General features: G+C 36.0%; 1 protein-coding gene across 2 annotated transcripts; it reads right to left on the reverse strand.

The window, feature by feature from the left end:
• Positions 1-608: 608 nt before the first annotated feature.
• On the reverse strand, positions 609-24,743 carry C9orf72 (C9orf72-SMCR8 complex subunit). Of its 2 annotated transcripts, XM_072841596.1 has the most exons (12): positions 24,653-24,743; positions 22,549-22,746; positions 19,421-19,908; positions 18,251-18,310; positions 14,506-14,601; positions 13,739-13,803; positions 10,850-10,922; positions 9,006-9,122; positions 6,445-6,680; positions 3,989-4,046; positions 2,606-2,715; positions 609-2,472 (listed from the first exon to the last, which is right to left on the reverse strand). In XM_072841596.1, the coding sequence occupies exons 3-12, from the start codon at positions 19,862-19,864 to the stop codon at positions 2,286-2,288; spliced, it is 1,446 nt and encodes a 481-aa protein (XP_072697697.1). In that variant the 5' UTR covers positions 19,865-19,908; positions 22,549-22,746; positions 24,653-24,743; the 3' UTR covers positions 609-2,285. The 2 variants fall into 2 exon arrangements, with proteins under 2 accessions (XP_072697697.1, XP_072697698.1); XM_072841597.1 differs by lacking the exon at positions 22,549-22,746 and having other exon boundaries at positions 24,653-24,739.
• Positions 24,744-25,073: the final 330 nt, after the last annotated feature.

A 25,073-nucleotide genomic window follows, 5' to 3' on the forward strand; every position in this document is an offset into this window, starting at 1 on the left:
AGCGGTTTAGCGCCACCTTCAGCCTGGCGTGTGATCCTGGAGACCCAGGATCGAGTCCCATGTCAGGCTCCCTGCATGGAGCCTGCTTCTCCCTCTGCCTGTGTCTCTGCCTTTATCTCTCTCTGTGTGTCTGTCATGAATAAATAAATAAAAATCTTAAAAAAAAATAAAGAAACCTTTCATCTCAACTATTGTATTCACGAATTACATTTTTCTTTTCCTGGAGTAAAAATGTCAATCTTATTTGTTTTCCAGATTACAAGGTTTAGATTCCTTGCACTTTGATTTTGGACACCTGTACTAGATATCTGAAAGAAATATCTTCAGCTTATAGTAATATTTTATAACAGAAATTAAAAAAAAATTTACCCAAGCATTAGCTTGTACATTTGAAATATTAATACAGAAATTTAAAAATCAAATTGTAATCCTGTGAGTTAAACACTAAGTTAAAAAAATAAAAACCAGCATTATAAATAAGAGATTCCAGCATTATAAAGAACCTTCATTTTCTTTCAAAAAAGAAAACAAGAGTTTTGATACAACATAAACTGTCACGCTTTCATTATCATAACACTGCTTTTCTGAACAAATAATTGCTAAGAGACAACATTTTAAGGCTATTTTATTCAAAATTCTCCATATAGGAGAAAAGATATACAACAATATTTACACATGCTTTAATAACTTATTTCACTGTACAACTTGCATTCTATATAACAGTACAATAAACCAGCAAAAGAAAATAATCGGTCAGCACTCTTTAATAACCTCACATAGAAAGCACTGAGTAAGGGGTACAAGAAGGTGGTATTGTAAATTGATGACTGAGCCACGGAGCACCAGTCATCCGGTTTCATTTATGTCTATAAATCAAGATTCTATACCTTTCTGATCAGTGATGTGAAAGGCAATTAGGACCTTCAGAAAAGAACATGTTTGTTTTGGTTTAATTTGGTGAGCAAGAGCAGAGTGGCTCTATCACTTTTATCCCTTTCTTATAAATATTTTTCCCTTTTTTGTAACTTCCACAGTTTTAAATAAGAATATTTTTATGCTTGTGTATACTATTATGTCAAAACCATTCTAGCACAGACTTACATTTATCAGTCATCTTACAGCTAGCAAAATGGTCCAAACACATTAAGGAAACAAAAGAAATTGATCACTTAGTTCTGCCAAAGTAGCACCTAGTAAAATAGCACATCAGTCAAGTTTCTCCTGCTTTCCTCACAAGATTCAGGAAAGAGACCTGCCAACAACTTCAAAATTATGGGCAGAAACATAAGAAGGAAAAGGACTAGCTACTATTCTCTGTTCTTGAGAAAAGATCTTACTAGTTAGTATATTTTCTATTGCATTTTGTAATCTTGGAGTCACAATTGCCAAATCAGGGTGAGACCCTACAAGAGGAAAACAAGATAAAAATGACTGACTAGTGTAATCTGAACTTCTTCCAAGTCATTATATTTTTCAAGAAAAAAAAAAAAAGGCACAGGAGGTATACATTTCAATTTGGCTCAAAAATAATAAAAAGTAATTTAAATAGTTGGCAATAACTATTAAAACATAAAACCCAATTTCCTCTATTTTCTTTGACATAGTTCAACACACAAACACACACACAAACACACCCAACTGTGGTTTCACCATAATCAGGACTACACATGCTGCGTGATGTTTTTACACAGATTAAACTCTAAGGACTATCAAATCTATAAAGTAGGATCTAATAATTAATTTGAATTAAACATCTGCTTGATCAATATATTCTTTCTAAAATTTAACCTATGTTCAAGCCAACTTCCTTTTGTGGAACTGAAATGATTCAAATGCTCTAATTTTCAGGTGATTATATAAAAGTATTACAGTAATCTTACATACCAAGGAATATCAAGAGATGAAAAGTCAGCTAGTATTATACCAGTGAAAACTAACTAAGATTTCACTTTGATACATGTAAACCATGAATTGTAAGTTTCAAGAAACAGTAGTTGTGGTCAAGTTTATATTCCATTATTATATCTTTAAAAGGTAGCAGTAACATTTACTATAATTGTAAACCTAAGTTTGTATCCCAAGACAGCATATCTAGGAAAGATGCACCCATTGTAACAATGCACCTGACGTCCTCCTACAGACTGGTGACAACTGTAGTGTAACTAATTTTAACTGCATTGCCAAGTAGACTAGGACACGACCTGCAGGAATGATGTTTCCCACACTGCCAAGCTACTTTGGCAGCAATCATGATTGTGATGAAATATGCTTGACAAGTTACACATTTAAAAAGTCATTAGAACATCTCGTTCCTGTACACTAGTATAGAAAGGTCTTCCGAAGATAAAGGAGTGTAGGCCTGGTTTAATTTTCTCAGCTAGAGCCATTATTATGTTAAGGTCGCCCTCTGCTGTTAAATCAAGGTCTATCTTCAGGTTCCGTAGAGATTTAAAGGGCTTTTTCCCTTTTTGCCTATAAATAATGAAGAAAAAAAAAAACTTTTATATACAAATACATATAAAAATATAGACAATGTCCCAAAGGAACAAAACAAAACATTAATAATGCACAAAGGTTTTTTTTTATTTCATATGGTGTTACTTACGTATCATCTTCTATATATTTTATTAGGGTCAAGGCTTTTCTGTGAAGGACGAGTAGAAACTGTGCAAGGAAAGTACTCCTGAGAGATAAACCAGGTTTCAAATGAAAGACCTACAGGAAAATGAAGCATTTTAATAAATAATTCGCTCCAATTCTTCTTATACAGCATGTTTCTATCACTGTGTTGACAATGTCTGAAAGGTAACACACTTTAGAGCAGTTCTCCATAACCATTGCCACTGATGCGCCTAACAGACCAGAAGTACTGAGTCTAGAGGCAATCATGCTTTTCTGAAGTCTTCTATTTTATCTTTGAAAATGAACTCAACTTTTGCATTGTGCCACAGAATACATCCCTATTTACTTTATTGTTAAGAATCATGATGTAGGGGCTCCTGGGTGGCTCAGTCAGTCAGGTAAGCAGTTGTCAGTTAGCTCAGGTCATGATCCCAGGGTCCTAGAATCCAGCTGCATGTCGGGCTCCCTGCTCAAGGGGGAGTCTGCTTTTCCCTTTGCCCCTCCTCTGGCTTATGTGTGTGCCCTCTCTCAAATAAATAAATAAAAATCTTAAGAAGAAAAAAGGAATCATGATGTAATTTACTTCCACTTATATTACTTAACTTTTCCTGCCCACATCTCCAAACAAAATTGAAGCTCTCAGAAGTCGAGCCATGCTTACAGACTATTGTTTTGAGATATTCTTCTCTCTCTACTGTTGAGGGGTGAGGATACATGGGTAGTGGTAGAATGATTTTATTCAGCTTGAGAAATATCGAATTAGTTGCATGATTATTAATTACCCTTGAACTATGCACTATGTCACAGACCACATAGACCTGTATGGACCTCATAATTTCAAAGCTATCCCTATGACACTGTTTCCTGGCCTGATTCCCAAAATGATACTATGACAAAGCTCTGTTATATTAAGAAATAAGTCCCATATAATCTATAGTTTTCCTCAAATGTTAACTAATCAGGTATTTTTCAGAAGAATGAGACAATAAAGATGTTATTATTTTAGAAGTATACAAGTTTTAAAGACATTTTGGCTCAATTAAGGCAAATAAAAAAATATTCTCCCTTCCCCAAAAGACAACACCTTGAGTTATAGGTTTGTGGTTGGAATTAAAACATTTATTATTTGAACTGGGACATATTGCATCTTTCATTGTTAATATACAGGCTAACGCCCATTAACAATCAAAAGAAATACCATGTAGACATTTTAGAAAGACCTGAAACATTACAAAAAGATAATGACTTAAAAAAAATAACGACTTAATTCTATGATATTACATATATAGCACAGGCAATGTAGTATACATTAAAAAAGACAACATACCATAACATTCATTTTGACAATCTTAGGCTTAACATTTACCTGATCCAGGAAGGCTTTTACTAGAGTGTCTCTGTGTAAGACATCTTGAAAAATATTCCTATGAAGAAAATAGTCCAAATGTTGAAATGGCTACCTTCCAAAATCTCTCACTCCAGCCAATAAATTAAATTCTTAGAAATGGAATATTATGTATAAACATATTTATAAAAAATATATATATATTTGGAGATAAAAAACTATATTCATTTTAACTCTGTATATTAGTAGTTTGTCAAGCCACTATGTAATTATTTTTTTCTTAAGGATGTAAGTAGTCCCAAGAAGGGCATTTAACTCCTTATCAATCTATTTTTGTACCCTCGCCTTATAAAAAAAATGCTGAGAGCCTTAGGGAATTAATAAACATGATCATCAATTCCTGCCTTCTCAAAAAAAAAAAAAAAAAAAAAACCAGCAAGAAAAATAAACACATACTACAACCACAAAAACCTAAAACAAAATGAAAGGTTAACTTTATGTTATAGTAACTTGTAATAAGCTGTCCAGAAAGAAAAAGGTGAAAGAGTAAATGCTATGAAACGTTCAAGTGGGATTAAAGAACACCTTGACCACTGAGCTGCATCAACAAACCTATCACTAAGCAAGTAACACGAACCTACTACTTAGAAAAGTATTACCTACCTTGGCAATGATCAGACTAAGAAGACAGAATGTATACTCAAGCTAATGTAACTCTAAGAAGCCATAAAGTAAGCAATTTTTCAGTGAAAATAGTAGGGATCATCACTGAACTGACAAGAAAGACAAAGAGGGGTGTGTGCAGAGAGAAATAGGGAAGTACCTAAAATTTCCTACTTTAGGAAACGGGTGTACCAAATTACAAAAGAAAGAAACTTGGAAAGAAAAAAAAGTTATCACGGCATGATTACTGGCTGGCAGCACCCCTTTTCTGGCTGTGGAGAGAGAATAAGACTATTAAATCTAGTGTTCTGAAAATATATGTTTCACTGAGTATCTCAATCATAGGTGAATCAGATGAAGCAGTGTTAAAAATAAGTATTATTTCCAGTGACTCATTTTCCACAAAGTGGCAGTGAGTGAAATTATTTTTAAAAGTTAAAAGTATCTTAAAAATAAATAATATTGCTTAAAGAAAACTAAAAAGTAAACTATATCTGTAATATATAAAAGTTAATATACACTCTAATGGTAGAAAATATTTCTTTTGGACAATTTCATGTTCAGAAAATTTACTTAAGAGTTGTGAACAAATTTTAAAAACTCATGATGTTATTTTTTTTTAACACCAGTAAGATAAGACTTGTTATAGCTGATCAAAGTCTGTCAAACCAATGAAGCAATTAAACATAACTAGCTAAAATGAGCAAGAAATGTTAAAAGAATACAAATACCTCCTCTCAAAAAATAAGAATAAAATTACTAGGCGGTATATTCATTCTAAAGTTCACTAAATTTCCCAAAAAAGAGCTCTGAAGTAACCAAAAATAGAAAGAAAATACTAAACACTTCAGGAAAGAGGAAAATGCTTGAAAGCACAGATTAATTTTGAGAATTCCTACATGTACCACAATTACCAATACTTGAAAACTTGGTCACTTGGAATTCTGATTTTGACCAATTCATTTTCTAAACCAATTCCCTTTAAACTTTCTAAGGAATCCACAAAAACAGTTGATAGCTGGAAAAAGATGGGTCCCAGTGATGCCATCTTTCTGTACTAAGAGATACATGCAGCTAGGGATACCTTGGACATGCTGTTCTTTTTTTATTCAACATTTTCTGTGTGACTCTTATTGCTCCACATGTCTGCTATCTCAGTTCAAAATGTTTCTTAGAAATATAGGGCAGGGTTGCTTGCTCCAATTTTACTGCTGCTTTATACACTCAAACATGGATTATCACAGTTAACATTTATTGAGCACATTATATGTGCCAGGCACTTTAAATTGATTAAAGAGAACCATAATAGTATACGGCATTTCTTCTCCTGATTTAGAACTTAAGTTTTCTTAGGGTTTTAAAATTCAGATTTATCATTTCCCCCCCTCTAATTGGGTCTACTTTCAACAATTTATCATATATTAAGAAAAAAAGACTTAGAATTACTTCTTTGGTTTAGCTATGAAGCCTTTTAATGACTCTTATACACTAGATTGTAAGCAATATAAGGGTTGAGTCTCTTTATAGAGAGCCCAACCTTAGCACCAATTACTGTGCCTAGGACCTCAATGTACATTTGTTAAATAAATACTTAAATATTTACTTTACGGGACTAATCTAACCCATCTATGCAAAACATAGTTATATTAAGAAAAGTAGACATTGAAGGAAAAAAAGGGCATGATTAGCCAAATTGTTTCTTCAAGTACAATTCTCTTAGTAATATTTCCTTCCTTTCAAACACAGATTTGTTTGTTTTTACTCATAAAAGATACAACTTCATAATACTGTTTAACAACAATATCATTACATACAAATCTGGAGTGAAGCTTTCGTCTGTGCAGATGATAGTATCCTGAGCCATGTCTTCTTCTGAAGTGGCTCTCCAGAATGCTGTGAGCTCGGATCTCATGTATCTACGCTGATTATAAATATGTTCGTGACATGGTGGCATCTGCTTGACAGTATTGACGTCCACATCTATGTGTGTGGTGGGGTAGGGAGCATACATGACTTGCCGGAAGGGGAGCACAAAGCTTCCAGTTGAATCCTGTCAAAATGAAAAGAAAATTTGTTGTCTTATATGCCAAAAGATATGAAGGTTTATTTTTTAATTAGAAAAACTGGCTTTCACAAACCCATCTCTATAAGTTTATCCTAAGAAATTAGTCATTATCATGTGCAAAGTTTTAGTGATGAGTGCACTACCGCACTGGTTTTAATAGTAAAATGCTAGAAAATAAGTGAAGTATCCAAAAAGAGAAGTGATGAAATAAAAATTTTATTTACCTACTAAAAATTAATTTGAAGTTTATGTGTTGATATAGAAAGATGTTCATAAGATATTGTGGAAAATGGAGGTTAAAATATGCAGAGGGGACAGGGAACTATGTAAAAGATATACACAGAAGAATAAAAAGACAAGAAAGATATATGCCAAATATTAACAGGTTATTCATTGGATTATGAGATTATGGGGAACTTTTTATTTTCTTATTGATTATTCACATGTTCTTTTAAATCTCATTGAATATGTATTTTTATAAGTAAACAATGTACTTCTTTCCAGGTATTGTCAATTGGGTAGTTAAATACCATGTAAGAAGTATCTACTGTGTACGAAGCATTGTAGTATAGGTTACGAATATAATATCGAGGATATTTCCAATTTTTTACTCTTACAATGCTGTCATAAACACCTTTATAAGTAATCTCTCTCCTTATATAATTGTTTCCCTAGGATGGATTTCTAGAAGTAGAAAGATTAAGTCTTTCAACATTTTCAAGGCTCCTGATATGCAACGTCAAAGTATTTTCTGAAAGGTTTAACAATTTATATGTGTACAGAAAACTGTTAACAGATTTTTTTCATTAAATTATAGTTTCAAGCTTTCCTCTGTGCATCTGGTATAGGTCCCTTTCAGGGATAAAATTACATAATTAATTAAATGAGAGGGTGCTGAGGAAATAAAAATACTAAGCACTTTATTATGTCTTTGATAAAAAAGAAATTCTAATTTTCAGATTTGTGCAATTCAAAATAGAAATGTGTTTCCCTTAAGTAGTTTCTGTATTTAAATATCATTCTGAGCTCAGAACATGCACACTATTGAAAATGCAAAAGCTGAACATAATTTTTTTTTAAAGATTTTATTTTATTTCTTCATGAAACACACACACAGAGAGAGAGAGAGGCAGAGACACAGGCAGAGGGAGAAGCAGGCTCCATGCAGGGAGCCCGATGTGGGACTCGATCCTGGATCTCCAGGATCAGGCCCTAGGCTGAAGGCAGCGCTAAACCACTGAGCCACTGGGGTTGCCCAGCTGAACATAATTTTTATTTACAACAATTTTTAGTATGTTTTCTTTCATTTTATTATGTAAATCCCCAAGAAAGCATTCACTATGAATCACATAACTATTAGGAAATATACTTTCTCACACCTTGGACTATAATTGAAATATCAGCAACACATTCAGTAAAATAACTGTCTTCCCATAATTATTGAAAATAATTGCTAACTTATATTTATCTGCTTTACTCCTTGAAAAGTGGACTCAATTAGTCAGAGAAAGACAAATATCATATTTTACCCATATGTGAAATTTAAGAAACAAAATAAATGAACAACAAAAAAAATCCAGACAAACCTAAAAACAGCCTCTTAACTACAGAGAACAAATTGATGGTTATTTGTGAGGATGAGGATTAAAGAGCATATTAATTATGATGAGCCTTGAGTAATGTACAGAATTGTTGGAGCACTACATTGTACACTTGAAACTAATATAGTAATGTTGCATGTTAACTATATTGGAATTAAAAAAAAAAGAAAAAAAAGAAAAAAGAGAACAAGCTCAAGTAAAGAAAAATGTAATTTAAAAATACATATATGAAAAAAATAAAATAAAAATAAAAATACATATATGTGAATATATATATGAATTGTTCAAATTCTATATATACTTTCTGAAGACAGGAAGCAGTTTAAAATTTATTTTTCAATAATGAGTACATTACATAAACAAAAAATGCTAACAAAAATTCAAATCCTTTTCAGTAAAAAAAAAAAGTACCCGTTTTAGATGTGCAAACTTGACTCAAGCACATATTAAAAAACAAATAATCCTGAGGCCAGGCAAGGAAGCTACAGGAAACCAAAGAGAAAAACACAGAAAGATATTCTGTGATGTTTCACTCATACTAACTATAAATCTGTAAGACATACTCTCTATGTTCAGACTTTTGTATAGGTCAGCTCCTTGGCATATAAACATGAGATGCACTACATGCTAATATTCAAAATGTATTTATAAAGAGTGCCAAAAATGATTTTTAAAAGTTGCTTTCACTTGTGACAAATGGAAACTATACCTTTAGTAGGCCTTGTACAAAGAGGCCTGACTCATATTTAAATGATGATTCGGCTTCACATAATCTGGAACATTTTCTCTCTGCTGGAGTCAGAAAAAGGCATAATGTTCTCACGATCTATAAAAGAAAATATTTTAGCATTAAAATAGGAAATTAAAAGGCCACTGGTTTGCTTATCAAAGAAATCTGAATAGAAACTTCAACCATTATTGTGAATAAAGTACATCCTGAAAAAAAGTATTCCTTAGTCACCTGCCAGGGGTCCATGGGACATAACAGTTGTTGCTTAAAATAGGAATTCTGTGATCAAGTAAGTTTGGGAAATGTACTGTATGATACCTCAAAACCTTTAGCATTCGAATACATATTGTAACCTTCCAGGTGACTGATACAAAATGCATACTTTATCCAACATATTTGACCACAGAACTCGTATTTCAGTAAGAACTAATGACTTAATATAATTATTGATTGTATCCCCACCCAGCAGCAGCAACTATTTTTCAAATAAGTAAAAACAGTTCTGGACAAGAAAACTAAATGTAGTTATATTAGGCAGAATTATGGTTTCTGTTGAATAGTTCTACATGTGAAATCCCATTATAATGAATGTTAGGAGTGTCCAAATCCTTCAATAGAATGAGAATTAATTCTATCAAATTTGATTTTAAATAAGCAAGCCATTGACTGGGGCTTAGAAGTCTATGATTCTAACAGGATTTGGTCTATAGCTCTGTTAGAAAAAGTAAAAAGCCATGTAAGGATGTTGGAATTCAGACAATATTCAGAGAGTTTTTACATTAAAGTAGCTTTCAATACAGAGTAATGGCAACCTTTTTCATATTAAAAAAATAAAAGAGAACTGATTTTGCCAGAAGCGGATGTGGGATGAAAAAAGTGTTTTAAAAACACAGAGCCCTGACCACAGAGCTTTCTCCTTCCAAAAAGCTACTGGGCAGTCCTTCCGTGAAATCTGAAGAGATGGAAACCTACCTTCTTGAGATAACAAATGTAATAATAAATTGCTAAACCAATATAGTAAGAAGTATACTAACCTCTCATAAATGGATGTACACAAAAAATATAATTTTGGTAAATTAAGGATTATGCAAGCATACAGGGTAACTTATTAGAGAAAAAAAACTACAAATATATTTGTTAAGGAAATAATCATTCCTAACATATTTTCTGTGTAAAACATAAAAAGAAAAATCAGGTTTGCTTAAATGGATAGATATGTGAAACATCTCCTTCTACATAACAGTAACAAAAAGTGCAAAATCCCTTAGTTTTTTGCCTGATGCTTGGAAAGAGAACTTTGCTAATTCTTTGTTAACTCATGTAGCACTGAAGGAAGTGGTCACAAATGTTACTAAATAAAACATAACATCCACAGACCACTCAAAAGCAAGAGGTCCCTAAAAAAGATTCAGGAGGGAAAGCAACATAAGAAATCAAGATGAATAATCAGATAACATTTCTTTGGAATCAGTATCAAAAGTACATGGTTATTATCTTCATGTTTACTAAAAGTGATGTCAGAGAATATAAGATAAGAATTTTTGAAAAATATCTAATTATTTTATGAAATTCTCAAAAGCATTTATACAATATTGGTAACTGTGTAATACTTATGAGTTATCAAAATGAAATGGATAAATGATTTCCTATTTAAGCAGTCTACTTCAACTTATTTTTGTTCCAGGGTGTCATAGTAATTTGGCCAGATTATATTACCTCCTTATACTATTAGATCATCTTGACTGCAACCTAACTTTTAAATTACAGCCCATGATATATTAGAGTGTTAAGAAGTCAGATTAGACTGGATTAGAATAAATTACCTTATTTACTTTCTCTGCACTGCTGCCTACTACGACAGAACAGCCACAAGTTTGCAAGTGTGAGCTGATGGCACTGCAAGGTGAACAAAAAAGATGAAAAACATTGCCTGTAAAACAATGTCACAGACTAAAACAAAAAAAGGGTAAGTGAACTTCAAACAATTTAGACTAATTTTACATGATGAGTGCCAAAGCTGTAAGAACAATGCCTTGCCATCTCTTATCTCTCCTAGTACTTTACATTCGCCTCAGGCCTTTCACAGAGATTCTCCCATTTGAACTTAAAACCCAGTTAGTAAAATATTACTATTTTATAATGAAAGAAACTGAGGAGTGGAGAGGTTAAGTGATTTATTTAAAGTCCCATTTGACTTTAAATAAATCACTTAACCTCTCCACTCCTCAGTACCCAGCAATTGCACTGTTGGGGATTTACCCCAAAGATACAAATGCAATGAAACGCCAGGACACCTGCACCCCGATGTTTATAGCAGCAATGGCCACGATAGCCAAACTGTGGAAGGAGCCTCGGTGTCCAACGAAAGATGAACGGATAAAGAAGATGTGGTTTATGTATACAATGGAATATTACTCAGCTATTAGAAATGACAAATACCCACCATTTGCTTCAACGTGGATGGAACTGGAGGGTATTATGCTGAGTGAAATAAGCCAGTCGGAGAAGGACAAACATTATATGTTCTCATTCATTTGGGGAATATAAATAATAGTGAAAGGGAATATAAGGGAAGGGGGAAGAAATGTGTGGGAAATATCAGAAAGGGAGACAGAACGTAAAGACTGCTAACTCTGGGAAACGAACTAGGGGTGGTAGAAGGGGAGGAGGGCGGGGGGTGGGAGTGAATGGGTGATGGGCACTGGGGGTTATTCTGTATGTTAGTAAATTGAACACCAATAAAAAATAAATTAAAAAAAAAAATAAATAAATAAATAGATAAAAAAAAAAGTTTTGGGGAAAAAAAAATAAAAAAATAAAGTCAAACGGGATTCAAAATAATGATGAATGGCTGACAGTGAGCCGAATCAGCACTAAAGTGCTTCTGAGTCAAGCTATGTAAGGCTTCTCAGTTAAAAACACTCCCACCTCTGATATTCTCTGAGGAAAAGACTATGGACATAAAAAGCAAATACCAAAAAAAAAAAAAAAAAAAAAAAAAGCAAATACCTTATCCTTTCACTTCTCATTGAAAAAAAAATGAAATTTCATGATAATCTGCAATTGTAAAGAAACACTAAGGTAGAAAATGAGATTATACATGCAAAGAGAGCACTTAGTATAGGGACTAACTTGCAGGCACCTGATAAATATTGGTTGTTTTTACTGTTATTACATTTTCCTTCGAAGAAATAGAAAATGTCAGCTATTATGTGCTTATATGTATCAGGCACTGTTTTAAGTGCTTAATATGACTTATCTTACTCAATTCTTATAACAAATCATATGAAGTAGGTACTATTTTTATTCCTATTTTACAGATGAGGAAATGGGGGCACAGGGACTTTAGGTATCTTGCTCAGGTTCAAATAGCAATAACCCAGTAAGTCTGGTTTTAGAGCCCATACTCTTAAATACTAAAATTTGCTGTAAGATGGAAAGGATCAGTAAAAATACGAATAATTTTCTTTTCTAGGCCTAAATAACTTAAGTCCCTCCACAATGTAAGTTAATTTGTAAAGGTTCTGTGATATTGTGATTTTAAGAAATATATATTTGGTCTTCAACCATAGTTCTTGGCTAACAGTTTCCAAAACCCTTGGAATTTTCTAAGTGTAGGAAATGAGATGCTTTTTGTTAGGTTAATGAGGTGACTTCTGGAAAGCATCTAAGGATAGGGGCTGACTGCCAATGAAGCCAACCACATGGTAAGGGTAAGAACTTTCAGTTCCTCGCCCCTGACCTCTGGGGAGGGGTGAGGGGCTGGAGGTTATCACCAGTGGCCAATGATTTAATCAATCAATCAATCAATCAATCAATCAAGTCTATGGAATGAAGCCTCCACGAAAACCCAAAAGGAAAGGGTTTGGAGGCTTCCCAGTTAGTGAACACCTGGAGATCTGGGGAAAGTAGTATCCTTCGAGACAGTATGGAAGCTCTTCACCTTTTCCCCAGACTTTGTCTTATGCATCTCTTCCATCTAGATGTTCATCAGTATCTTAGAGCCTATCCTTTATATTAACTGGTAATCACGTAAATAAAATGTTTGAGTTCCGTGAGTTGCTCTAGCATATTAATGGAACCCAAGGAGGGGGTCGTAGGAACCTAATTTATAGCCAATTGGTAAGAAGTCCAGGTAATAACCTGGACTTGTTACTGGTGTCTGACGTCCAAGGAGTGGGTGGGTGGAACCTCCAATCTGTTACAAGTCAGTCAGACTGGTGTCTGGGGGCAGGGACGGATGCAGTCTTGTGGGACTAAACCCTTAACCTATGGAATCTGACACTCTCGAGGCAGAGTGTGTCAGAACTGAATTAAATTGTAGGACACCCACTTGGTATCTAGAGGATTGTTGGTGTGAAGGCCCCAACACTGGAAATGGGTTTAAGAACCCCTTTCAATTCTTAGTTTCAACTTTGATGAGAAGTAAAATAAGAAACCAGAACCAAACAAGAGACCAAGATTTCTTGTCTGGGCACTATGGAAACCCAGCTTCTTTACATATTAAAAAGAGTAACATCAAATGGATCAGAGACATGTAATAAATGAAAAAATAACACAAAGCTAAGTAATAGTTTAAATACTTAACATTGTTCCTAGAATAATTTGGATAGCTAGTCTCATTAATTTTTGTCCTTCCAAATTGTGTCATAGTGAGCATAAGATTTCTATCTGGTCTATCCATCCCTTACAAAAAGAAATGAAATTCTTACTTGAGAAGAAAGCCTTCATGACAGCTGTCACCAATATCATCATCATTGAGAACTGTATCTGCTATCTAAAATGCATCACAAAAAAAAATTATCCTGGCTATAATATAAGCATTGAAATAACACACTTAAATACACAAGTTTTCTGAATTTTAGGTTCAATATGACACATTGCCCTAATTTCTAAGCATCAAGAATCCCAATAAAACAATCTCTAGCACTTCCATAAAATTTCAGAACAAATGTGGAAACTGGTCAGGCAGGTTAAGCAATGATTTTTACAAGAACAACTTCCTCTTCTGGGCTGTCAGTCAGAAGACAAATCTTAATGACAAAGTCAGAAAGAAACAATAGTTTCCTGAAGATTTCTCTGCACACGGAGAGGGTGTGATTCAAAATGCCAACCATGATTAAGCAAACTAGATTAGTGAATGTAAGTAAACTTGTGTTAACCACCGCTGATTGGTATACTGCTTTGTTACAAAAAGTACTGCATTAAATACTGATTGTTTTTATAAGGTGTAGAATTCTCCTAAGAAATACAAAAGTGGTGAAATAAACTAAATAAAATATAGTTCTGTCACAACTATCATTGACCAAATAAAAAAGAAGCCTTTGTTTGGTTCTAAAACTCAGGATTTTCTGTTTTTGCTCAAGTGGCTAATACTTCATTTGTATGAAATAGAGAATAGTATGCACGACAAAAAAATGAATACTACTAAAATTAGAATGCTACTAATATACATAATAGTCATATAGTAATAACTTACATCTATTTCTTCAGGAACGCTGTGTGATTTCATAGATGAAAGCAGTTCCATTACAGGAATTACTTCACCAGTAAGCATTGGAATAATACTCTGACCCTGTATAAAAAAGCAAAATGAAGTGAAGAAAATCTGACAATGAAGGTTAACGCCCTGCTCTTTTTGAAAGTTCAAGTTACACCGTTTTGCTTTATGAAAGACCTACATTGATTAGTATCTGTTTCCAGCAAGCAAAAGAAATCTGAAGAGAATTTCTGCTTTTACAAAAAAAAAAAAAAAAAAAAAGGTGAAATGCTAAAACAGCATTGAGCATTTGTTTTGAATGAGCCATTGTAGGAGGTGGCACATACTCTGAGCACCAGACTAGCCCAGCCAGGCTCCTGCCCCGTGAGCCCCCCCGGAACTCCACTCAGCATCTTAGCATCAAGCCACCTTAGCTTTGGACTGTGTCTATGAGCATTTGTGCTTTATCTTGATTTATTTTGTGCACCCCTTAGTAGACTGTGTTTTCAGATATCAGACAGAGATGCTTAAGAGAGGTTATTTTTTGGGTCTGGGAACACTCAAAAACTTTTCCATACAAATTAATTATAATTGCTTCTATACTTCATGGCCATTTCAGTGTATGAAAGATTTTATAGGAATACTCTACTTTTGGTTAGCAGGGAAATCCTGTATAGGATAAATGGGGCAAACTAAGAACTGAAAGCAAGGAATGACATCCTTTGAAAGAAATACTCAATAACTTGTTAAAACACAGCCCCAAACATGTCTATTCCTCCAGAATGTTTCTAAAGGATGTACATATTATTTAAAACTCATTTTCATTCTTCCAGGAATGATTTTCTTTAGTCAGAGTGGAATCATTGGCTTATCATCTACTGTTACATGCAATAATTAAATTACACACCAAATTTAGAAAGGATTTCCTTTGATATTTATTTGAGATATGAAAAACTTGTTAATTAAAGGTCATTGATGCATTTTATATTTAAAATGAGGAAAATCAGCCATAAGACTTGAGAAATAGTCAGCAAACAACTTAGTAGTCAAGTTTGACTCAAAACCCACCTTGTAGATTCACAGTAAGGTTTAGTACCCAAATGAAAATCAAAATACCACATATGTTTTAAGAAGTCAATAAAACAGACATCAAAAATGTAATTTTGAAATTTGTAGTTTCTAGAATGAAACTGAAAACTCAGTATAGTACATCACAAACGTAGAGTATCTCAAAGATGGATGACCATGCCTATACCCTAAGAATATTCAAAGCAGTAGGACCATCACCCCTGTCCCCCAATTTTTTTTATTTTTAATTTTTTTATTTTTTTAAATTTTGTTTTTTTTTTAAATTTTTTTGTCCCCCAATTTTTGAACCATCTTGAGTATGTAAACTTTTAGAGATAAAATTGTCACATATGTATGTTAATTTTTAGCTAAACATGTTTTAAAAATTACATATTAAAAACATTCTAACAAGTTTTTTTCCTCACTCATCTCTCATAAAACTGTTTTATTCAAATTTTTCACATGTCTTTAAATCTCAGTCAGAGTCATTTTCTGAGTGATCATATCCAGTTTTTTGGAAACTTGGGAATTTAAATGTGATGCTGTCTATGGAAATCTTATGGTAAGTCATAAGCCTCCTTGTATCATATAGAAGGTTTTATTATTTAAAAAAATTCATCCTGTAGTAACCTCCAAACATAACCACTCACTGTTTTAAAATGCTTGTTTACAGTTTCAATCAACATTTGCAATTCAACAAGAATAATGACTAGCTATAAAGTGATTTCCTTGTAGAGTGATTTTATCAGATGATAGCTATAAGCATCCAAAACTCGCACTGAATGAAGTCAGTGATTAATTCCAGACTAATGTGAAATCCCCAAATAGTGTTTATTTGTTCAAAATAAAGTCATTTTAAGCACATGATGTGAGATTTGTAAAGATTCAATTATCAGGCAGCTTCTATGCAGAAAGGATAACTGCAGAAAAATAACTTCCCTTAGATGTAGGCATATATATAGTGCCATAAACTGTATCTCAGATATTTATCACAATTTATCATTACCTCCTCAAAGCTTAACAGCAACAAAAAATCCTACAAGACTGAACAGAAGAAACTCAAAAGAAAATCCCTCAAGTTTCTTTTCCTCTTGTGACTTCTGTAACTTGAACTTCTTAGCAAGAGAATGTTTCCCCTTTAAAAACCTCCAGTTGGTCTAAATATACAGAAGAGGTTAACATTTTCAAGAAGAGCCCTTAAAACCGAAATAAAACTTAAAAGTGAATAGCGGTAAACATTTTAAGCACAGGTTTCTGGTTTGAAAAAAATCCCCCCCCCCCCCAAAAAAAAGAAAAAAAAAGAAAAAAATTCCCAGGAAATGCAGAATGTTATTGGGTCTTAAATTTCTTTATCTTGAGGTAACTCTACTAACTACTCCATAATTAGCAGGTACATCTAGAGGTTGGTAAAAGTCCCCCCAATGCTTGGCACTCTGCTCATTGACCAATAAGTAAAAACCAGGCTTTGCTGGGTAAAGGGAAACATTTTCTTTTAAGTGTTAGACCTTTCCCCAGGATTACCTCCTCTTGCCTGGAAAGTTATTTACAAAAATACAGGTATAATAACAATTTGTAAAGGAAGTCACTTTATAGAGTTTTGTATTTTCCTGGTTCAAATCCCTATGTATTCACAAATTTTTAGAACAGTTATTATTTACAGATTTTTAAATTTTTAAAAAAAATTTTTAATTTAAATTTATTTTTAAAATTTATCTGACAGAGAGCACAAGCGGGGGTAGTGGGGGGTGGGGGCAGGCAGAGGGAGAAGTAGCCAATGGTGGGTGATCTCAGGACCCTGAGATCATGACCTGAGCCCAAGGCAGACATTAACCAACTGAGCCACTCAGGCGCCAGAAAAATTATTTTGTCTCAGGCATGCTAAAGGAGAACCAGAGTAAGAACAACTCAGTCATCCTTAGACTAGAACTCAACAGAAGGAACACTGAGAGTGGCCAGAGGCAATGAGAGGAAAGGCAAAAAATCCCTTCTCCTTTGGAAATTCCTCTTCAGAACATCTCTGCCCTGCACTGAAATGGTTTGCATTTAACTTCCATAAGGGAAGCCATATCCATGCAATTATGCATCTCAAATGCTGGTGCCTCCACCCTAAGAATATTCAAAGCAGTAGGATAACCATGGCATATTTCCCTAAATACTTCATATTACCAGAAGGTGAGGGGTATCACTGGCAAACTCTAACACTAAATAGATACAAAATAGGATATAAATTGCATGAGTTTTAAAAATACAACATGAGACTTCAAATAAATATTATGCTTACAACTGTGTCTGTATCCCCAGATATCCCTAGGAGTATACTCACTTCCCTATGTTATAACTACTTCTGGGGAAATGTTTGAGAAGTAATACCTTAAAGACAATCTCATATAAAACTTAAAATTTTTACTATAAACAAGTTATTCAAAACTTATTCTGTGCAAACAGAAAAAAAAGGTACCAAAATTGCTATTATTCTTCACTTATTTAACTCTTCAGGTCTAATATGGAAATTTTCATCCAGTTTATTCCATATATTTCCATAAAGACTCTGTTCATTTTCATACCCACCCTTTCAAAACAGTATGGCTTCAAGGACTTAAGAAAAATAGCCCACAGCCTTATACAGCTGCATGCCCTGGGCTTGGTGGTGTTTGATAGTATGTATTCTGTATCTTACCTGATCTTCCATTCTTTCTGTGCCTTCTAAGACTATTTTCTGCACATTTTCTTGCCTTTCCTGAGCAAGAGAAAATTCATTAAAATTAAAAGAAAATTGATATTTATTTTTCATGGTACAGTTAATTGGCTGACGTATTGTGTAATTCAGTTCATGGGAAAAATACTTTCCACGTTAGGGCAGAAAAAAAAGGGAGAGTATAGGAAATTAACCCAACAAATCCATTCTCTTACATACAAACAATACAAAATAAGATAAAAACATCTTTTTCTCTGTAGTTAAAAAAAAAGGTAATTTATCAGAAAACAGTCAATGTAACATCTGCACAGTTTCACAAAGGAAACTAATGGTTTGTACTTTTCAAATTAAGTAAGATTAAGTTATATATATCTGGGGCTTCCTGACCGTAAGTGATGTTCATAAACATAAAACATAATAAAATAAAACATAATATGTAAACATAATAAAACACTCTTTCTTTTCAAAGATACCATTTCTCTTTACTATCTGGTAAAAACTTATAAAATTAATAACAGTTTAACAGACTTCCATACTAGTATCAAAACTGCAAAGCAGAAAGGAGAGTTAAATTTGTTCTTCAGGTCTGTCAAAAGTATCTGAAAATATAAAAAACACTAAATATTAAACTATAGGAGTTAGAGGATGACAGCAATTTCCTCTGGCTCAATCTGTAAAACTAAAAGAACACCTCCTGGAACCCATTTGGTCCAACCTCCTCATTTTACAAATTTCAGAACTTGGCAAAGAAGTTAAGGAGACCAAAGGCTACATGGCCAACTGCTTATGAAACATTTGTTTTGAACTGCTTGTACCTACACACAGTATTAAGTGAAAAACAGGGTCATGCAATGCAAAAAGAAAGTTTTATAAAGGTTCCCAAGACAAACCTAGACTTTAAAAGCTTATTACAATATTTTTAATTTCTCTAACCTTTAGCTTTTACTTGTAACATAGATCTACCCTTTCCTACCTTTAGGCGTTATGATGAAGATCACTGACATTAGACTACTAGAACTATCTAACAGGGCAGATGCAAATAATAGCTACTGTTTGAAATTACTTCTATATAATTTCTAAAAATTAGATATAACAGAAGATAATCTTTTAATGGCTAGGTTAGCATGATTAATAAGTACCAAAACCACTCACCTTGTGCATCCATATCCTTCCTTTCCTGATAATATGTGTTAATCTATCAACACACACTCTGTGAAGTGGAAGGTAGAAGCTAAGTTCTGTCTGTGGAAGTATAATTGATAAACCATACGTGCTCCTATCTCCATTCCAGTTTCCATCAAAGATTAATGAAACAATAATTACTCCTTTTTCAGACAAGACAAAAAACTTCACATCTATAGCCCCACTCTCTGCATTTCGGAGGATTTCTCCATTTAAGGTGTGGTTGGCAAGGAAAGTTATTTCTCCATCGCTGAGAAGTAGCTGTTCTGTCTTTGGAGCCCAAATGTGTCTTACTCTTGGACCAAGAATATTGTCCCAGTAAGCAAAGGTAGCTGCTAATAAAGGTGATTCACCACTTAGAGCAATCTCTGTCTTGGCAACAGCTGGAGATGGTGGTGGACAGAGATTCGACATCACTGCATCCCAACTACCACACTATCCAAATGGTCCCAGGATATCTAAACAATAACATACAAAACCAATGATTAGGTTCAGCAATTTTTAAGCAATACACCAGAAATTCAAATGACTTTAGAACTGTGTGGTTTCCCTTCTTCAGGCAAAAAAAGATTTGGAAGCACGTCCCTTAGGATAGACATTCGACTAGCATGGCAGGTGCACATTAAATGCTTGCTAATAGGATGAGAACCTTATGGTACATGGTAACTTGTCACCTTTATTCAGGGAATACACTTTAAAATCCAAAATAATAATCTTCCAAAAAAGGGGCCTTTGAACATTAATATAAAATATCATATGCTAAAGCTCATAGAATAGACCCTCACTGTTCCCAGGATTTCAGTCTATGTGCAATTCTAATGATTGGATATTTGGCTCCTAAACCACAACAAAAGAGGAGCAAAATGGGAAAGGGAGGGCTCAGACAGTCATTGTGGGTTGAACTGTGTCTTCCACCTCCCCAAATACAGGTTCAAGGCCTAACCTCCTGTATTTGTGAATGTGACCTTATTTGAAAGTAGGTGTAATCAAATTAAGATGGGGTCATGCTGGATTTGGGTGGATCCTAATCCAATGATTGGTGTCTTTATGAGAAAGATTTAGAGACACATGTACAAAGAGAAACAGGGCTATGTAAACATAGAGGTAGGAACTGGAGTGATATGGCTCCAAACCAAGGAAAGTCAAAGATTGCTGGAAACTACTATGAGTTGAGAGGCAAGGAAGATTCTTCCTATATAGCCTTCAGAGGAGCATGTCCCTACAGACATCTAATTTTGGACTTCTAGCTTCCAAAAATGTGAAAGAATAAATTTTTGTTGTTTTGTTCACCCAATTTGTGGTACTTTGTTATGGCAGTCCTAGGAAACTAGTAAAGACACCTGTTAGTAGAAACACTTTAAAGCTGTTAAAAGTGGGGAATAAATGGGGCGCTTGGGTGACTCAGTGGTTGAGCATCTGCTTGTGGCTCAGGTCATGGGATCCAGTCCTGTATCGGGCTCCCTGCAGAGAGCCTGCTTCTCTCTCTACCTATGTCTCTGTCTCTCTCTCATGAAAAAAAAAAAATAAAATCTTAAAAAAAAAATGGGGTGGGAGATAAAAGAAAAAGAGAAAGAGAAAGAAAGAGACAAAAGACTGCAAAAACAATCAGCTGGAACCATAACAAAAAATGAGCAAACAGTTCTGTTATTCTCAACAAGCTCTCTGGGTATCAGGGTATTAAAGCCCAATACCAGTGTTTAAAATAATACTGAAACATCAAGATAACTATAAATATATTTAATATGCTACTTAAATTTAAGGAAGCTGTGTAGCAGTACACTGAGTTCCTTACAGAGAGTCTGTATACTATACTAAATGGCTCAACTAAAAAGCTTCGTTTATTTACAACATTTAAAGAATAAAGTGACTGGATGGATACTGGTCAAGCCTTTCAATGTACTGAGAAAACAGACCCAGAGAAAAGCCCAAAGTCACAGAGTCAGGTAAGAATCAAAGTCTCTTATATATCTTAACCCACTGAAATGTAACACCTTAAAGGTATAATACTCTGTGATATCAGTGTAAAATGAATAATTCTTGCCTAATATTAAAATTGAGAGCTGGCTGGCTCAGTCAGTGGAGCATGTGACTCTTCATCTTGTGGGTTTGAGCCCCACGTTGGGTGTAGATTACTTAAAAATAAAATCTTAAAAAAAATGAATGTGTGTATTGGAAGACGTAGAGTGAAAAGAACCATAACAATTACATTGAAGCAAGTCTAAAATTGTGGAATCTATTCATCATAAGGATTGCTTTGGGAGGTAACATTTTATCTATAACTACAATTCATTTACTTAAATGTACTCTCTTGTCAAGAGAGTTCAAAAGCTGCTGAAAAGTAGTGGCTTCTATTTTTAGAGTATTAGATGAGCACTTTTATCATGAATGTCAAGAATAGGTATACAGAACTTGGCAAAACACTTTAGAGTATGCATGTGTGGAAATGACTTAACATAAAGGCAGTTTACATATGTATTTTTTAGTTTAGTAGTTCATTTAGGGAATATTCACTTTTTAATGTGTTCTATCAACTTAAGTCTTAAAAGACTACCCTGGACATAAACTGCCTAGCTAACTTAAAATATCCACTGTTTCAGACACAATTTAAACAGTTTACAGTGATAGAATACAGGAATGTAATTTGAATTCAAACTGTAATGATGCTATTGTCATCATTAAATAAATAACAGCAAATTGGGGGCCAAGGAGATGAGTTAACACATAGCCACAAAATTATATTGTAACATTTTCCTTTTGTTCCTCCTTTTTGGATAAAAAGGTGAATAACCATAACAACAATATTTGAACTCAAACATTTCATCATTACACTGAAAATAAAAGCATTTCCTAAAGCCGAACAGAGCCCCAGAGCAAAATCTGGTTGTATTACAGGAAAATTTTTACCTGATTGTGAAAATTAAACTACTACAGACAATTAATTACATATAGCCTCATCGCTATTCTCATTAGAAAGGAAACAAAGGACAAGAATCATGTTGAATTGTTTAGCTTAAAATCCTGCCAAAATTAATAATTTTGAGAAATGAAATGCTACAGATAAGTATAATTAGGAGAGCTGTAAAAATAGTTTTACTAACACGTAAAGTCATCATCTTTGGTGAGGAAAATCCATATACGTAAATGTGGCTGAAAAAAAATTGGGTGAAAACCAACAGTCTTTTTTATCTATACATCTACATGTAGTTGGCTACTCCAGAAGATTATCAAACATTAGCCATAAGAGTCTTTTGAGGGAAGCCAGGATCCAAATTGGGTGACACGGTGGCTTTCCACTCCTGTAAACAAAGAATAGGGCTCATGAGGATGTACCGATAAACTTTCTGAAAATAATCCAACATATGCAGACATAAGATTGTATTAATTACCATCTGTTAAAACTGTTAGCAGAGTAGTAGGTTGGAAGCTTTGCTTTTTCTTAAACCTTTGCTAAAAATCAGCCATCTCTTCTCCCAGTGGTATTTAGAAAGTTGATTGGTCCACTGCTGTTGTATGTAACTCAGAATTGTACCATCATAAGGCTCACACTAGTAACCAACCACGCTTTGTTTATTTTCTCCAAGCCCTAAAAGCAGCAGGGTCCTAAGCCAGCCCGCTTTCCAAAAACAGATGACGCCCAGGCCAAGTTTAACGACAGTGAACTATCAACACTGGACTGTTTGCAACACTTTCTAAATTTTCATCCGGCAAGATTCGGAGATTAAGTTTACATCAAGGTCTGGCTATCTCTCACAGATCCAAGTTTCTCACATAATAGGCTGTTCTCCTTAGAACTACTTAATTAACATAGAGCCCAAGGGCAGGCTTGCAAGACAGGAGTCCTCATTGTTTTTTGTTTTTACTTTTTTCTCCGAAAGCAAATTTTGGACTGCTAACAGAGCCAAATAGAGACTATTTTATCAACTTTATAAAGAGGGGGGAAAAAATCTTTAGCACCTAATGTAACTTTCCTGGAGCAGGTCAGTGCTGCTCTGTGCACAATCAGCCCGCAATACGGTCTAGAATTTCTCTCGTTTTTGTTTTGGATGTATAAAGAGCAGTCGTCATGAGGCGTTTTCCAACTGATTTAGGGTTTTCCCAGAGCAGTAGGGTTTGGATGAGGTGCTGGCCAAAGGTATCTGTCACACAACACCATCTATATTCCAAGTATCCTGACTCCATGTGATTAATCTTCCATTTTCTCGCATCTGTAAGGTTCCCATTACGTTAAAAGTTTTCTAAAGTGTGAGAAAGATGGTATCAAACCGAATTTTTCGAATTAAAAGTACAGATTGAACGTAAAGCCAGATGTGTTGCTTTTCATCACAGGTGACGGACGGGAACGGTCTGAATCGGAATTTACCCACTGGCCACACCACTGCGGCTAGTCTAGGGCCAGGCAATCTCTTTGTCTCCGAAGGGGCCATCTCTCGGGCAAGTGCATGACCTCCCTACCAGTCAGTCTCCTGGATACAGCGGCCTGGCGGAGTAGGGGGTGACTCAGGTCCCGTGTGGGCATAGCAGACACGTAATCAGTGCACGTCTTTCTGCAGAGATACCATCAGCCGCGATGCTCAGGTCGCAGTGGTTACACTTCCCCTGAGCGAGCCTGTGTAACCTCGGCGCTGGGAAGCAAGCACGCCGCGATCCACACAGCGGGAGCACACAACGTCCAGAGCGGCTCCTCAAATGGACAGGGAATCGGCAACCTTTGGAAACTCGCACTGAACCTGTGTGCCCTTGCGTGTCCTCTCCCTCCCCCAGGCCACCCCACCCCGCTTTCCCGCCTCCCCGGCCCGGACTTGGGGTTCTCCGCGCGCCGCCCGCCCTCTGGCCTTCCCCACAGCCAGGCCTCTCCGCGCCCGAGGCGCTTTCCCGCGAAGCCGCGGCGCCGAGCGCACGACGGGTCCCTCTGGGTCGCACACCGGGTCCCCGGGGAGCGGCCGGCGCGCGGCCTGCGGGCGGGAAGGAGGCCAGAGGCCCGGCCCCCCGCCCCGTCGCCGCCGCCGCCGCCGCCGCCGCCGCCCGGGGAGCCGGGGGCCCGGATGGAGGCGCCTCCACTGGCCACCGGCTGGAAAACCCGACGCCGGGTTTGGGTCTGGGAGGACGAGCCGCGCCCCCGGGAGAACCGCCGCCGCCGCCCCCGCGCGGCCCCTGACCCGGACCCCGGGCAGTCGCCCGCCCGCCCGCCGGCTCCTCACTCACCCACTCGCCACCTCCTGCGACTCAGCCGCCGCGGGCGCAGGGACCGCAACCGCAGCCCGGCCGCCGCCCCGCCCCGGCCCCGCCCCCAGGCCCGGCCACGCCCCCGGCCACGCCCCCAGCCCGGCCCCCGCCCCCGGCCCGGCCCCGCCCCCCGGCCCGGCCCCTCTCGCGCCTCCCGACCCCGGCTGCGCTTCACGCCCCCGTGGTGTCCCGCCTGGTGCATCTCTTTTACCCACTCTTTCGCCCATCACCTTCGGCGAATACCGTGAGAGCAAGGGCAGGGGAGGAAGCGTGAAGAAAACAAAAGCACACACCTCCTAAGCACACGCCTCCTGCTCACTCTGGACCCCGCCCCCGAAAGGGAAGGAACCGGGCAGCAGGGAGGGGGGGGGTGACGCCTCAAGCGCCATCTTTTACGTGG

Source organism: Canis lupus, chromosome 10, assembly GCF_048164855.1.
Source record: "Canis lupus baileyi chromosome 10, mCanLup2.hap1, whole genome shotgun sequence".
Lineage (NCBI taxonomy): Eukaryota > Metazoa > Chordata > Mammalia > Carnivora > Canidae > Canis > Canis lupus.

Excerpts from the sequence above, each read along its gene's own strand:
- C9orf72 (XM_072841596.1), bottom strand. The coding sequence starts at position 19,864 with ATGTCGAATCTCTGTCCACCACCATCTCCAGCTGTTGCCAAGACAGAG. Across the intron at positions 9,123-10,849 it reads GTGCAGAGAAAGTAAATAAG|ATCGTGAGAACATTATGCCT; the intron begins GTAATTTATTCT and ends TTTCTTTTATAG. Across the intron at positions 2,473-2,605 it reads AAATATATAGAAGATGATAC|GCAAAAAGGGAAAAAGCCCT; the intron begins GTAAGTAACACC and ends CATTATTTATAG.